General features: G+C 45.2%; 2 protein-coding genes across 2 annotated transcripts in view; both read right to left on the minus strand.

The window, feature by feature from the left end:
• LOC306981091 (NACHT, LRR and PYD domains-containing protein 3-like) overlaps window positions 1-16,207 on the minus strand; it is a gene marked incomplete at both ends in the record, with an annotated part of 491,281 nt that overhangs the window by 93,246 nt on the left and 381,828 nt on the right. The window contains one exon of the mRNA XM_079580641.1: window positions 6,802-6,975. Coding sequence (XP_079436767.1) covers window positions 6,802-6,975 — 174 coding nt within the window. The remainder of the gene's footprint in view (window positions 1-6,801; window positions 6,976-16,207) is intronic.
• On the minus strand, window positions 7,889-15,952 carry LOC306980678 (protein NLRC3-like; the record flags this gene model as incomplete). Its single annotated transcript, XM_079580107.1, has 4 exons — window positions 7,889-8,078; window positions 8,155-9,476; window positions 9,712-10,205; window positions 15,901-15,952. The coding sequence occupies 4 exons, from the start codon at window positions 15,950-15,952 to the stop codon at window positions 7,889-7,891; spliced, it is 2,058 nt and encodes a 685-aa protein (XP_079436233.1).

Below are 16,207 nucleotides of genomic sequence, written 5' to 3' on the forward strand. Positions count from 1 at the left end.
AGAATTGTCCATAAGGGACTAAAGCTTCACAAATTCATTCAGGTGAAAGTTAATTTTACAAATGACCTCAGCAAGGAGCGCTTTGTCGTCATATCCAGGAGATGTCGATTTCAACCAGAATCTCAGGCTTCGGTTTTCCCGTGCGAATGCGCCACATCAAAAACAAACGTCGGGGGGTGATTGTTTTATTATATGGGGTCCCGAGATAATGCTTATCCCGTGAGAATAGGGCTTTAGACTGTCTCGTTTTGTAATGAAATAAAAATATAAAACATGCAAAAACATGTTTTTTTCTTTTTGGCACTCAATGTGTTAATATATTCTAAAAGTCTATGGATAAAACTTCCAAGTTTTTATTCTTCTGGAAAATAATTATTTTTGTCTTGAGCGCTGACTCAGAGACAGTGAACTGACCTGAGAATCTGCAGGCGACAGTTTGTGTTCCGAATAAATCCACACAGATGAGACACTCCTGAGTCAAACAGTCTGTTACCACCCAGGTCCAGCTCAGTGAGATGTGAGGGGTTGGACTTCAGAGCTGAGGCCAGAGAGGAACAGCTGATCTTTGTCAAACCACAGCTCCTCAATCTGAATAAAATAAATACTTAAATACATAAAGTTCTTAAAGTCCAGAGATAAAACAGATAAAACAAACACAAAGACACATCTTGAATAATAAAAGTCATGAATTTAAACTGAAGAGTTAATAATTTAAAACAACAAACTTTTCCACAAATTGTTTAAAGTCTAATTATTTTCTAAAACTTTCTAAAATATAGTTTGAACAATATACAAATCTTAATGTATAAAAAGCATAAATAGATGAAAATATTTCATTTATTTTGTGATTATTTTTAAAATGACATTTAACACATTGAGTTCCAACAATCCAGACCATTTTTCCTGATATTTGTAGCACCACAGTGTATTCTGTGTTATAGTTATGGACACAGGCTGTGGCTCGTTTGAAAGCTGAGACTCTCAGCTCTCAGGAGGTGGAAACACTTTCATTCTACGTGTCTCGGTTCCTCAGAAATCCTATGCTAAACAGAGGCTAGTTTGATCAAATATTGTGTGTTTTATGAAACACAACTGTCTCCCTCATTTCACTCTTCACTCTTCAAGAAAAGAACATGGACTATTGAGAATGTCTGGGCCTGAGTTTCACGTTGTTTGAAGAGAACATGGAGCTGAAATATTGTCACAAAAACACGTTGCCGAGGACGCGGTGGTGACTCGCAGTAAACAGCGCTCGCATCTGACACAAGGTTTATGTTTAGATCATAAACTGTCGGCTTGTCGACCTCATTGGTCTGTGATTATGAGGCCGACGGATAAAAAACTAAAGAGCATCTGAAGCACAAGGTGAGGAGATGTTCTGTGCAGGAGATCCCTCTGCTCTCCCTCCTCTGTCTGACCCTGAGCTGCTGCAGGACCGCTGGGCGGGGCCGCTGGGCGGGGCCTCTGGGCGGGGCCACTGGGCGGGGCTTTGAAAACACACGATTAACGAACAAGGGGCAAGTTTATATCTGTAACGTTGTGATGAAATGTCCAGATCTTGACTTTTCACAAGTTTTCTTAGCCTGGCAAAAAGTCTGACTGACTTTATTTATGTATCCATGAAAACATAATGTATAAAGATTGGCTCGTCTTGTATGTGCTGAAGTCAGCGAGATTCAAATCACACAATTCCAGACTGTTTCCCCCATGTATCTGTGAACATGAGGATCAGTCTGACTCAGGCCAGGCTAAAGCCCTATTCACACAGGATTAGTTTCACCTGGGACCACGTGCGATTTGTAATAATCACGGAGAATGTCTGTGATGTTAATCCTGTGTCAGTGATTTGTGAAGTAAAAATTCCCTGCAAATGACCGACTATATTTTGCTGAACTCTGAGGTCCTGTGATAAAACTAATCCAATGCGAACAGGCCTGTCTGTGATTTGGACAGAAACGGGGAGGATCCGACACGTGATGAGGCTTTTTCTGTTTCCTGTGCACATTTTTATTTACTTTTGATGAAGAATGGAGGCATTAGAGAGTTTAAACCAGTGGTTTCGTTTGGCATCATTTTACTCCATTATTTTGACAAACAGCGTCGAAAAAACCCCGCACGGAGCTGTTTTTATCTGTCATTAATTCAAGTCTCATCACATTCGTTTTTGTTGACATTTAGTTATTTCAATTAAGAATAACCAGAGTTTGCAGAATAAATCGAGCTAAACTAAACCAAATGTCAGAACACAATCATAAAACACGAATTTTGAAACACACGCGTTTAAAAACTGGTGCGTAAAAGTCTCATAGGACGAGTTACTCAGAGCCTCCTCTGCTCGTCAACATTAAGCCTCAGATTTCAATATTAGAAATAATAGAGCTTATTATTTGCATTTCCTCATTTTCAACTTAATGTTTAAGAAACACTGAGGGACAACGGAGCGATATTCAGCGGTTCCAGCGTCATTGATGCTCCCGAGTCGGTGCTTACCTTCCCCTCTCTCTCCTCTCCCTCCTCTCCCTCCCTGGGCTTTGTGTATTTTATCCAAAGTCCAAGCCTCTCAGCTACGACGTTAGCTGCATCATGTTTTAGCTTCAGTAAAAGGCTGTTTTAAAGGCAAAATGCAAAGAGAAACCACGCGGTGTTCTGCATGTGCTTCAGAGAGAGCCAGGCTGCGCTCACAGTTTATGTCACTCCAACTACACATTTACAACGAACTACGGTTAAACACCTTTTACGGAGAATTGTCCATAAGAGACTAAAGCTTCACAAATTCATTCAAGTGAAAGTTAATTTTACAAATGAACTCAGAAAGGAGCGCTTTGTCGTCATATCCAGGAGATGTTGATTTCAACCGGAATCTCAGGCTTCAGTTTTCCCGTGCGAATGCGCCACATCAAAAACAGACGTCGGGGGGTGATTGTTTTATTATATGGGGTCCCGAGATAATGCTTATCCCGTGTGAATAGGGCTTTAGACTGTCTCGGTTTGTAATAAAAAAATAATAAAAACATGCAAAAACATGTTTTTTTTCTTTTTGGCACTCAATGTGATAATATATTCTAAAAGTCTATGGATAAACCTCTAAGTTTTTATTCTTCTGGAAATTAATTATTTTTGTCTTGCGCCCTGACACAGAGACAGTGAACTGACCTGAGAATCTGCAGGCGACAGTTTGACAATTGCAGAAAACCACACAGATGAGACACTCCTGAGTCAGACAGACTGTAGTTCTCACTCAGGTCCAGCTCAGTGAGATGTGAGGGGTTGGACTTCAGAGCTGAGGCCAGAGAGAAACAGCTGATCTTTGACAAATCACAGCCCCTCAATCTGAATAAAATAAATACATAAATAAATAAAGTTCTTAAAGTACAGAGACAAAACAGATAAAACAAACACAAAGACACAACTTGAATAATAAAAGTCATGAATTTAAATTGAAGAGTTAATAATTTAAAACAACAAACTTTTCCACAAATTGTTTGAACAATGTACAAATCTTAATGTATAAAAAGCATAAATAGATGAAAATATTTCATTTATTTTGTGATTATTTTTAAAATGACATTTAACACATTGAGTGCCAACAATCCAGACCATTTTTCATGATATTTGTAGCACCACAGTGTATTCTGTGTTATAGTTATGGACACAGGCTGTGGCTCGTTTGAAAGCTGAGACTCTCAGCTCTCAGGAGGTGGAAACACTTTCATTCTACGTGTCTCGGTTCCTCAGAAATCCTAAGCCAAACAGAGGCTAGTTTGATCAAATATTGTGTGTTTTATGAAACACAACTGTCTCCCTCATTTCTCTCTTCACTCTTCAAGAAAAGAACATGGACTATTGAGAATGTCTGGGCCTGAGTTTCACGTTGTTTGAAGAGAACATGGAGCTGAAATATTGTTACAAAAACACGCTGCCGAGGACGCGGTGGTGACTCGCAGTAAACAGCGCTCGCGTCTGACACAAGGTTTATGTTTAGATCATAAACTGTCGGCTTGTCGACCTCATTGGTCTGTGATTATGAGGCCGACGGATAAAAAACTAAAGAGAATCTGAAGCACAAGGTGAGGAGATGTTCTGTGCAGGAGATCCCTCTGCTCTCCCTCCTCTGTCTGACACTGAGCTGCTGCAGGACCACTGGGCGGGGCCTCTGGGCGGGGCCGCTGGGCGGGGCCACTGGGCGGGGCTTTGAAAACACACGATGAACTGTTGTGTCGCCATCTTCACTGTTTTGGTCACGGCCGGAGGAGTTTGATGGTAAATCCTAGCACAGAAGACGACACACAGAGCTCCCGCGCTATGATTGGCTTGTCTTGGTTTTGCCGGAGTCAGCGAGATTCAAATCACACAATTCCAGACTGTTTCCCCAATGAATCTGTGAACATGAGGATCAGTCTGACTCAGGCCAGGCCAAGACTGTCTCGTTTTGTAATAAAACAAAAAAACAATTAAAAAAAAAACACGTTTTTTTTCTTTTTGGCACTCAATGTGTTAATATATTCTAAAAGTTTATAGATAAGACTTCTAAGTTTTTATTTGTCTAGAAATAAATCATTTTTGTCATAAACAAAACAAAACAAAACTTGAGCCCTGACACAGAGACAGTGAACTGACCTGAGAATCTGCAGGCGACAGTTTGACCTTTGCACAAAACCACACAGATGAGACACTCCTGAGTCAGACAGGTCTGTGTTAAGATCCAGGTCCAGCTCAGTGAGATGTGAGGGGTTGAACTTCAGAGCTGAGGCCAGAGAGGAACAGCTGATCTCTGACAAACCACAGTCCCTCAATCTGAATAAAGAATAAATGAAATGATTAAAGTCCAGATTTAAAACATATGAAACAAACACAAAGACAGACATCTTGAATAATATTTTTTTATATAGTTTGAACAATATACACATCTATATGTAGATGAATTTCATTTATGTTGTTCCATCTCTTTTTAACATTTTTACAAGACTTTAATTTCTATTAATTATTTTTAATTTTTATCATGAACAAAACAAAAACAAATCTAAAACTGTTTGGTTCATAGTTTGTGTTAATCTTGAGCCCTGACACAGAGACAGTGAACTGACCTGAGAATCTGCAGGCGACAGTCTGTTCTTTGCAGAAAACCGCACAGATGAGACACTCCTGAGTCAGACAGACTGTTACCACCCAGGTCCAGCTCAGTGAGATGTGAGGGGTTGGACTTCAGAGCTGAGGCCAGAGAGGAACAGCTGATCTTTGTCAAACCACAGCTCCTCAATCTGAATAAAATAAATACATTAAATAAATAAAGAAGAAGATCTTTATTTATACAGCACCTTTCACAGACATATAGTCACAAAGCGCTTTACATGAGAGTTGTACATTCACTCCATACTCGGTGGTGGAAAGCTACGTTTGTAGCTTCAGTTTCCCCTGGGGGAGACTGACAGAAGCGCTTTCGCGACTACACACATCTGCGCCAACGGACCCTCTGACACCACCATACATTCACTCACTCACATCATTCATCCTGGCCTATTGTGCATGTTTTTAGTGGTAGGGGAAACCGGAGTGCCCGGAGGAAACCTACGCAGACACGGGCAGACACGGGAAGAACATGCAAACTCCACACAGAAAGCCCCCGTGCAGGTGGGAATCGAACCCGGACCTTCTAGCTGTGAAGCGAGAGCACTAACCGCTGCGCTACCGTGCCACCCAAATAAAGTTCTTAAAGTCCAGAGAAACTTTTTCCACAAATTGTTTAAAGTCTAATTCTTTTCTAAAACTTTCTAAAATATAGTTTGAACAATATACAAATCCTAATGTATAAAAAGCGTAAATAGATGAAAATATTTCATTTATTTTGTGATTATTTTCAAAATGACATTTAACACATTGAGTGCCAACAATCCAGACCATTTTTCATGGTATTTGTAGCACCACAGTGTATTCTGTGTTATAGTTATGGACACAGGCTGTGGCTCGTTTGAAAGCTGAGACTCTCAGCTCTCAGGAGGTGGAAACACTTTCATTCTACGTGTCTCGGTTCCTCAGAAATCCTAAGCTAAACAGAGGCTAGTTTGATCAAATATTGTGTGTTTTATGAAACACAACTGTCCCCCTCATTTCACTCTTCACTCTTCAAGAAAAGAACATGGACTATTGAGAATGTCTGGGCCTGAGTTTCACGTTGTTTGAAGAGAACATGGAGCTGAAATATTGTTACAAAAACACGTTGCCGAGGACGCGGTGGTGACTCGCAGTAAACAGCGCTCGCGTCAGACACAAGGTTTATGTTTAGATCATAAACTGTCGGCTTGTCGACCTCATTGGTCTGTGATTATGAGGCCGACGGATAAAAAACTAAAGAGCGATCTGAAGCACAAGGTGAGGAGATGTTCTGTGCAGGAGATCCCTCTGCTCTCCCTCCTCTGTCTGACACTGAGCTGCTGCAGGACCACAGGGCGGGGCCGCTGGGCGGGTCTGCTGGGCGGGGCTTTGAAAACACACAGAGCTCCCGCGCTCTGATTGGCTCGTCTTGGTTTTGCCGGAGTCAGCGAGATTCAAATCACACAATTCCAGACTGTTTCCCCCATGAATCTGTGAACATGAGGATCAGTCTGACTCAGGCCAGGCTAAGACTGTCTCGTTTTGTAATAAAACAAATAAAAAACAAAAATGCAAAAACACGTTTTTTTCTTTTTGTCACTCAATGTGTTAATATATTCTAAAAGTCTATGGATAAGACTAAGACTAAGTTTTTATTTTTCTGGAAATTAATTATTTTTGTCTTGAGCCCTGACACAGAGACAGTGAACTGACCTGAGAATCTGCAGGCGACAGTCTGGTTTTCGCAGAAAACCACACAGATGAGACACTCCTGAGTCAGACAGATTGTTATAACTCAGCTCCAGTTCAGTGAGATGTGAGGGGTTGGACTTCAGAGCTGAGGCCAAAGAGGAACAGCTGATCTCTGACAAACCACAGCGACTCAATCTGAATAAAATAAATACATAAATAAATGAAGTTCTTAAAGTCCAGAGATAAAACAGATAAAAACAAACACAAAGACTGACATCTTGAATAACAAAAGTCATGAATACAAAACTGAATAGTTTCTAATATTTATAATATACAAACCATTCAAACCATTTAAAGTCATATCATTTCTAAAACTGTTTAAAATATAGTTTGACTAATATACATATCTAAATGTAGATGAATTTCATTAATTTTGTTCCATCTCTGTTTAAGACGATAATTACAAGACTTTCATTTCTATGATTTATTCATTTTTGTCATGAACAAAACAAAAACAAATCTAAAACTGTTTCGTTCATGTTTGTGTTAAACTTGAGCCCTGACACAGAGACAGTGAACTGACCTGAGAATCTGCAGGCGACAGTCTGTCCCTTCAAGAAAACCCCACAGATGAGACACTCCTGAGTCAGACAGGTCTTTGTTATCACCCAGGTTCAGCTCAGTGAGATGTGAGGGGTTGGACTTCAGAGCTGAGGCCAGAGAGGAACAGCTGATCTCTGACAAACCACAGCCCCACAATCTGAATAAAGAATAAATGAAGTGATTAAGTCCAGAGTAAAGTCAGGAGTTTCTGTAGCTACAGCTGAACATCTGAGACTCTGGTTTGGAGCAGGACTCAGAGGTCGGGGGTAAATGCTGTAGTTTTTCACACATGATCTCCTACACTTTACTTCACTCTCAGAGAACGGTTACGTCGCATCACTCAGTGATTAAAGGATGAGGAGAGTGGAGGATGGATGAGCGAGAGCCGTCACAGACCTGACACTGATGTCCTCAGACCTGCACTGACCTGAGAGAGGAGAGCTGACAGTGAGGACTCTTCAGACCTGCACTGACCTGACAGAGGAGAGCTGACAGTGAGGACTCTTCAGACCTGCACTGACCTGAGAGAGGAGAGCTGACTGTGAGGACTCTTCAGACCTGCACACAGCACAGACACTGAGGAGTCACTCAGGTTATTTTCACTCAGATCCAAGTCTCTGAGATGGGAGGGGCTGGAGCTCAGCGCTGACGCCACCACTTCACAGTGAAGATCTGAGAGTCCACACTTAACAAACCTGTAACAGATGTTAGAGCGACATGTGAGTGATTCTAACAGGTCTGTGAAGCTTCTGTCTGTGACTGAGGACTCACACAGCCTTCCTGCAGTTCCTCACCGCTGGGATCAGTCTCTGTTTACCCTGATAAGACGTGTTGTACTTGTTTAGGTCCAGCTTCTTCAGGACCTGCTCTGACATCTGCAGCATGTAGGCCAGAGCCGAGCACTGGATCTCAGACAGTTCCTTCCTAGATCCACCTCCAAACTTCAGGAGGTCCTGGATCTGCTGCTGCACAGACTGGTCCTTCAGCTCCATCAGACAGTGGAAGATGTTGATGCTTCTGTCGGGAGAGATTTTCTTTGTGTTCATCTCTTTAAGGTTTTTAATGACTTCTGTGATTTCTGATTGGTGGATTGGACTCAGCAGAGCTCCTAAAAGTCTGTGGTTGGACTCCAGACTGAGGCCATGAAGGAACCGCACAAACAGGTCCAGGTGGCCGTTTGGACTCTGCAGGGACTTTTCTACAGATTTTCTGAGGAACTCATTTGAACTTAATCTGGAGATGGTTCCTTCACTTCCATAAATAAACTCCGTGACCACCTTCTTGTTGTTCTTAAAGCAGTGGTGAAAGTAAACGGCTGCCAGAAACTCCTGCACGCTCAGGTGGATGAAGCAGTAGACTGACTGGTTGAAGACACTCTCTCGTTTGAAGATCTCAGTGCAGAGTCCGGAGTAGACCGAGGCCTCGCTCAGGTCCAGACCCACCTGCTCCAGGTCTTCTTGGTAGAACATGATGTTTCCTGTCTGCAGATGCTCAAAGGCCAGTCTCCCCAGCTTCAGGAGCAGCTCTGTGTCGGCCTCTGTCAGCCCCCAGGTCTCAGACCTGACCTCTGTTTGTGTCTGTTTGTACTTCCTCTTCCTGTGCGTCTGCACCAACAGGAAGTGTGCGTACATGTCTGTGAGGGTCTGGGGCAGTGGTCCGCTCTGATGGCTTCTCAACACGTGGTCCAGGACTGTGGAGGTGATCCAGCAGAAGACTGGGATCTGGCTCATGTTGTGGAGGCTGCGGGAGGTTCTGAGGTGGGACAGGACTGTTTGAAGCTGCTCTTCATCTGAGAACCTCCTCCTGAAGTACTGCTCCTTCTGTGGGTCAGTGATGAAGCCCCTGACCTCCGTGACCCTGTGCACGCACCGCGCTGAGATCTGATGGGCCGCCGCTGGGCGGGAGGTGATCCATATAAGGGCGTGAGGAAGCAGAGCGCCTCTGATGAGGTTCACCAACAGTACGCCCACCTCTGACCTCTGTGTGACCTCAGAGATGAGCTCACAGCTGAAGTCCAGAGACAGTCTGCTCTCGTCGAAGCCGTCAAAGATGAACAGGAGTTTACAGACGGACAGAGTGTGAGCTGTGAGCGTCTGTGGGGCAGAGAAACACAACATTTAACATCCATGACTTTACACCACTTTCCTTCAACCCTCACTTTAAACCAGTGAGTGGTGGAGCTCCAGTGTGAGGGACTGCAGGGTTTACAGTGAATGTGAACACAGACTGAACTAACAAACGCCCTGAGAGCCAGGAGTCATTTCAAAAGTGTTTGAGACTTTGAAATATATGATGTGAAAGGTAAAGCTTTCTATAAATGAGAGTGACCTGTGGATCCAGCGCTGGATGGAACACTTGGATCAGCTCCATCAGACTGTAGCTCCTTCTGACCAGGTTCATCTCTCTGAAGGACAGTGGCACCACCAGCTGCAGCTCCTGGTTCTCTGAGCCCTGGGCCCAGTCCAGACAGAACTTCAGGACTGAGAAGGTCTTCCCCACTCCAGCCACGCCCACAGTCAGCACGGCTCTGATGGAGCCCTGCTGCAGCGCCCCCTGCTGCTGCTCAGGGGGCAGAGCTTTAAAGATGTCCTGGCACCTGATGGTGATCTCCTGGACCTCCTTCTTCTTGGACTGTGTCTCCAGACTCCTCTCCTCAGGTTGGGCTCTGGCCTCTTCACTGAGGCCCTCTGTGATGTACAGCTCAGTGAAGATGCTGTTCAGAAGAGTTCTATCTCCTGATTCTTCACTTCCCTCTTTCACACTCTCACATCTGCTGCTCAGGCTCTGCTTATGCTCCTTCAGAACCTTGTGGAGACCTTCACCTGGACACAGAGGAGGAGACACCTGTTAATGTTGATGAACAGGTCTCTTATTCCCTGCTGTCGTTGATGAGTCCCCCTCCGGCAACCGCCACCTTAACGTGGTGGAGGGGCTTGAGCCCGAATGATCCTGGAGCTCTGTTGTCGGGGCTTCGTGCCCCTGTAGGGTCTCCCATGGCAAACAGGTCCGAGGTGACGGGTCAGACAAAGATCGGTTCAGAAGCCCCTTATGAGAGACCAACAGGCCGTTTGAATCGTGAGGCCGTCCTTCTGTGGACCCACCACCTACAGGAGGAGCCATTGGGGCTGGTGCAACGTGATTTGGGCAGCTCCAACACCTTCCCTCCTCATGACCCGGTAACGGAAAAGTGGAAAGAAATGCACTGAGGATGTTACTGACTCTAAGACCATCCTTATCAGGTCCAACCAGAAACCTTGGATTACAGGTGAAGTCCTCAGGGTCCTGAGGGTCCTGGACACTGCCTTCAAATGTGGTGACAAGGAGGAACTGTGGACAGCTCGGGCTAACCTGTCCCGTGGCATCAAAAAGCCAAGAAGCAGTACTCCAAAAAGAAAACGGATCACTTCAGAGACAACAGAGACACCGGAGTCTGTGGGAGGGCATAAAGTCCATCACAGACTATAAACCTCCTCGACAAACCTGTGTCAGTGACACTGCTCTGTTGAAAATGCTGAATGAATTCTTTGCTCGCTTCGAAGCACTCCACAGAACCCCGGCACAAAACTCAACACCCTCTCCAGAAGATCAGGTGCTGAAACTATCTCCAGAGAGTGTGAGAAGATCTCTGAGCAGGATCAATGCACTGGGACCAGACAACATGCCAGGTTGTGTGCTGAAAGGTTGTGCTGATGAACTCACTAAAGTCTTCACATACATTTAAACACATCTCTGCAGCAGCTGTGGTCCCAACATGCCTCAAAGCAACGGCCATCATCCTGGTGCCAAAGAAGTCACCACCCTCCTGCTTTAACGACTACCTCCCAGTAGCACTCACTCCAGTTCTAATGAAGTGCTTCGAGCGGCTCGTCATGGACCACATCAAGTCTGTTCTACCTCCCACCCTGGACCCATAATAGTTTGTTTATCGGTCCAATCGCTCAACTGAAGATGCCGTCTCCACTGCACTTCATACAGCCCTCACTCACCTCGAAGAGAAGCTCTCCTGGACCATGCACACTACATCACTGGTCAAGAAAAGGAATCACTGTCTCTGCTTTCTCCGCAAGTTAAGAAGAGCCAGAGTCCCAGCCTCCATTATGTGCAACTTCTACAGAGGGACTATAGAGAGCATCCTGACCAGCTCCATCACTATGTGGCACAGCGGCAGCACTGCCTCCTGCCTCCAGCACATCTTGAGAGCAGCAGAGAAGATCTGTGGAGCCCCTCTCCCCTCCATTAAGGACATGTACTCCACCCGTCTCACCCGCAAAGCCGTCAATATCACCAGGGACCCTTCGCACCCATCACACAGTCTCTTCAGGGTGATGCCTTCAGGTAGGAGACTGTGGAATCTACAGGCCAGGTCAAGTGGAACAGTTTTGTGCTTTCCATCGGAAAGCTGAACTCCCTTCCCCCCCGCTCCACAATCAAGGATGAGAGAAATATAATTTCAAACCATGGTTTGCTATGTATTTGACAAATAAAAAATCTTGAATCTTGAATGACTGAGCAGACTCACCTGGTGCAGGGCCTTGAACCCCCTGATCAGGACTGTTGCCTGTGTCTCCACACTGAGGCCAGGCGTCCTGCTCTGACTCTGTTTCTCTGTGACACGAACACACAGCACTGAGCACGTCTTTAACATCTCACAAGTTACAATCACAAATATAAAGCACAGTTTAGCTGCTGAGACTCTGTGTTCAGGTCAGATCTTACTGTGAGTCTGGAGCAGGTTCAGGACTGAAGTTTGGATTATGCCCTTTAGACATGTCACTCTTCATGGACAGAGCCGACACTGAGGCTGTGGATCTGCTTCTGTGGATAAAACATAATAAAATTCTACAGCCATAGAAGTGAAAGCTGCACTCTTGTACTTTTAACTGCAGTCATTAAGCCTCTTTTAAAGTAGAGCAGTCTTGATGTCAAGGTAATGCACAACTACCGGCCCATATCAAACATGCCATTATTCGGAAAAGTCCTGGAGAAAGTAGTAAATCAGCAGCTCTAACAATGTGTTTGATACTTTCCAGTCAGGATTCAGGCCCCACCACAGCACTGAGACAGCTCTGATCAAGGTGACAAATGATATCAGCATGAACACCAACGCAGGTAAGGTCTCAGTTTTAGTTCTGCTGGACCTGAGCGCTGCCTTTGACACAGTGGACCACGAGATCTTACTTCACAGGTTAGAAAACTGGATGGGAATCTCTGGTACTGCTTTAAACTGGTTTAAGTCCTACCTCGAGGACAGGACGTCGAAATTGGCAACTGTGTCTCAGACAAAATTGCACTGAGCACGTCTTAAACATCACATTTGTTACAATCACAAACTGACTCTACACAAATATAAAGCACAGTTTAGCTGCTGAGACTCTGTGTTCAGGTCAGTTCTTACCGTGAGTCTGGAGCAGGTTCAGGACTGAAGTTTGGATTATGCTCTTTCGACCAGTCACTCTTCATGGACCGAGCCGACACTGAGGCTGTAGATCTGCTTCTGTGGATAAAAAAAAAAAAATTCTACAGCCATAGAAGTGAAATCTGCACTCTTGTCGGATTGTCTTCGTCCTTGTGCGCGTCAGTTTATTCTTGTGTGTTTGTTAAGTTTTTGACTGCTCTGTTTTTGTTCTTTGTCCTTGTGCAGATCTTGTGGGAAATCTTTGTTATCATTCCTTGTTTTTGACCATGTTGATAAAAGAAATCTGAGCAACGCATTTGGGTTTTCTTACCATTTCGTCAGGATAAGGGAAGAGGATGAGTGGGAAACAGCCTTGAACACTCCCACAGGACATCATGAGTACTTAGTAATGCCTTTTGGGTTAACTAATGCTCTGGCTGTTTTTCAGTCTCTGGTGAACTTTTCGTCAAAGCTGAGAAATGTGACTTCCATATACAGTCCGTGTCATTTCTGGGCTACATCATTGCAGAGGGGCAGATCAAGATGGAGCCCGTGAAGATCCAGGCTGTTTCTCACAGGCCCACATCTGAGTCTCGCAAGCAAGAGCAATGCTTCCTTGGTTTTGCAAATTTCTATAGGAAATTCACTAGAAACATTAGCGCTGTTGTTGCCCCTCTGCATGCCCTCACTTCTGTCAAGACTAAGTTTCAGTGGACACCCCAGGCTGATCACGCCTTCAAGTTGCAGACACGCTTTACCACAGCTCCAGTCCTTTTGCAGCCATATCCTGCTTCAGTTTGTGGTGGATGCTTCGGAGGTCGGCGTGGGGGCTGTTTTGCCCCAGAGGTCGAGGAAGATTAGACGGCTCCACCCTTGTGCTTTCTTATCCATGAAGTTGGCGTCCCCCGAAAGAAATTATGATGTTGTGAATCGTGAACTGCTGACTATGAAGGTTGCTCTCGAGGAGGTTAGGAGGGGCAGAGCTGCCATTCCTTGTTTGGACGGACCACAAGAACTTGGAGTATCTGAAAGCCACCGAGAGACTGAACTCCCGTCAAGCCAGGTGGGGCCTTGTTTTTTAGTAGATTACATTTTTCTGTGTGCTAACCTGATTCCCTGATTCCCTGTCACGACTCTCTGACCCCGAGGTGGCTCCTGAGGTTCCGGCCTCCATTCTGTCTCCTTCATGCTTGATCGGCGCTGTCATCTGGGAGGTTGAGGAGGAGTTCAAGAAGTCTCCGTCTTCGGTTCAAATTCCTTCTGGATGTCGCCCTAATCGACTGTTTGTACCTGCCTCACTACGTTCACGTGTCATCCACTGGTGCCACGGTTCTCCTATGTTCTGTCATCCCGTGGTGAAGAGGACTTTGTTTGTCATCAATCAGCTTTCTGCGGTTGATCGTTTCTCCAAGATGGTTCACTTTGTTTCCCTGGCCAAGCTTCCTTCAGCTAAAGACACTGCTGTAATAGTGTTGGCAGAGGTTTTTCGTCTTCATGGTCTTCCCAGGCATGTTGTTTCTGACCTCAGCTGCTCCGCTCAACGTGAAGGAGCAGCGACTCTACTCCGAGCTGCTCCCGGGTAACTGAGCTCCTCAGCCCCAGCCACCCTGTGACGGAAACTCATTTCGGCCGCTCGTATTCGCGATCTTGTCCTTTCAGTCATGACCCAAATCTCATGACCAAAGGTGAGGAACGTAGATGGACTCAGCTCCCTCTTCACCACGACAGACCGATACAGCGACCGCATCACTGCTGACGTCGCACCGATCCGTCGGTCCATCTCACGCTCCATCCGTCCCTCACTCGTGAACAAGACCCCGAGATACTTGAGGTAAGGACTCCCCACCGACCTGAAGAGGTGAAGGAGAACCATGGCCTCAGGTTTGGAAGAGCTGATCCTCATCCCGGCTGCTTCACACTCGGCTGAAGGTCCTGATTTGCTGAAGCCAACAGAACAACACCGTCCGCAAACAGCAGAGATGAGATCCTGAGGCTCCCAAACCGGACGCCCTCCGGCCCCTGGCTGCGCCGAGAGACTCCTTCCATAAAGGTAATGAACAGAACCGGTGACAAAGGGCAGCCCTGGCGGAGACCAACACGCACCGGGAACAGGTCTGACTTACTACTCCTTACAGTCCTTAGCAGAGGGCCCCGGACCCCATACTCCCGGAGCACACCCCACAGGGCACCACGAGGGCCCCAGTCGAACGCTTTCTCCAGATCCACAAAACACATGTGGACTGGTTGGTCGAACTCCCCGACGGATCGTAAAGAGCTGGTCCAGTGAGCCACGACCAGGACGAAAACCACATTGTTCCTCCTGAATCTTAATTTAATAATTATATTAATTATAAATACTTAATTGACATAAAACACTCAGATGTAAAGCAGCTCACATTTCATTAACCAAATATTCACAGTTTCATAATTTAACGGGAAAAACTCAACAGCTGAAAACAAAGATCTCGCTCGTCCAAGGCTTTAGCATTTCTACATCCCTGGATTAGTCACATTTGGGAGACATTATCTTTGGTGCTGAAGATTTTGAACAGAATCTGCGCACTTTTAGGTTCATAAAGTAGATTTTTAGGACAAAATTAAAGTTATTTTCATTGAAATAGCATCATTAGACTCTTTGACACATTAGTATCTCTCCTTCGCTTTTGTTCCATGGAAAATGTTTGCCTTTAAATCTGGTGATACAATTTACCCCAAGACCTGCTTCAACTTCACCCACTCCTGGGGTAAAATGAGCCACGAGACACTTTCTTTTTTCGAAGACCAAAATCTGTAAAACCAAATATTCCAGACAATTTTTGATGATGCAAACAAACATCTCCCCCACTCTCCCCTAGAGTTTATATAACTGCTGATAATCCAGCTGTTTCCATCAGATGTAAACACAGTGGCTGAGCGACTTGTGCTTTACTTAATGCAAGAGGTCAATGCTAACCAGCTGATGCTAACCAGCTAATGCTAACCAGCTAACGCTAACCAGCTAACGCTAACCAGCTAATGCTAACCAGCTAACGCTAACCAGCTAATGCTAACCAGCTAATGCTAACCAGCTAACGCTAGCGGCAAAGAGGCTGAGGTCTCTGTGCACATCATCGGGATCTTACCGGGAGGTGGACCCTGTGTGTGGCCGAAGGCGAACACGGAGCAGAGCGGCATCGATTACAGCTCTAGTGTCGGACAACTGAGCAGGAGGCGACTCATCTGGAGTAGGTTCAGGACTGTTTGGATTAAAGTCTTTAGACCTGTCACTGTTCATGGACAGAGCGGACACTGAAGCTGCAGATCTGTGGAGAGAAAATAATCTGTTTCTGCTTTGTCTAAAAACACATTTGTCTTTGAAGGAGGTTAAGACTGAACTCACTTTGTCCCACAGAGCAGTGGCTCAGTGCTGCCCTCTGGAGGTTTTGCTTT

The sequence above is a fragment of the Gobius niger genome, assembly GCF_951799975.1.
Source record: "Gobius niger genome assembly, chromosome: 21".
NCBI classification, from domain to species: domain Eukaryota; kingdom Metazoa; phylum Chordata; class Actinopteri; order Gobiiformes; family Gobiidae; genus Gobius; species Gobius niger.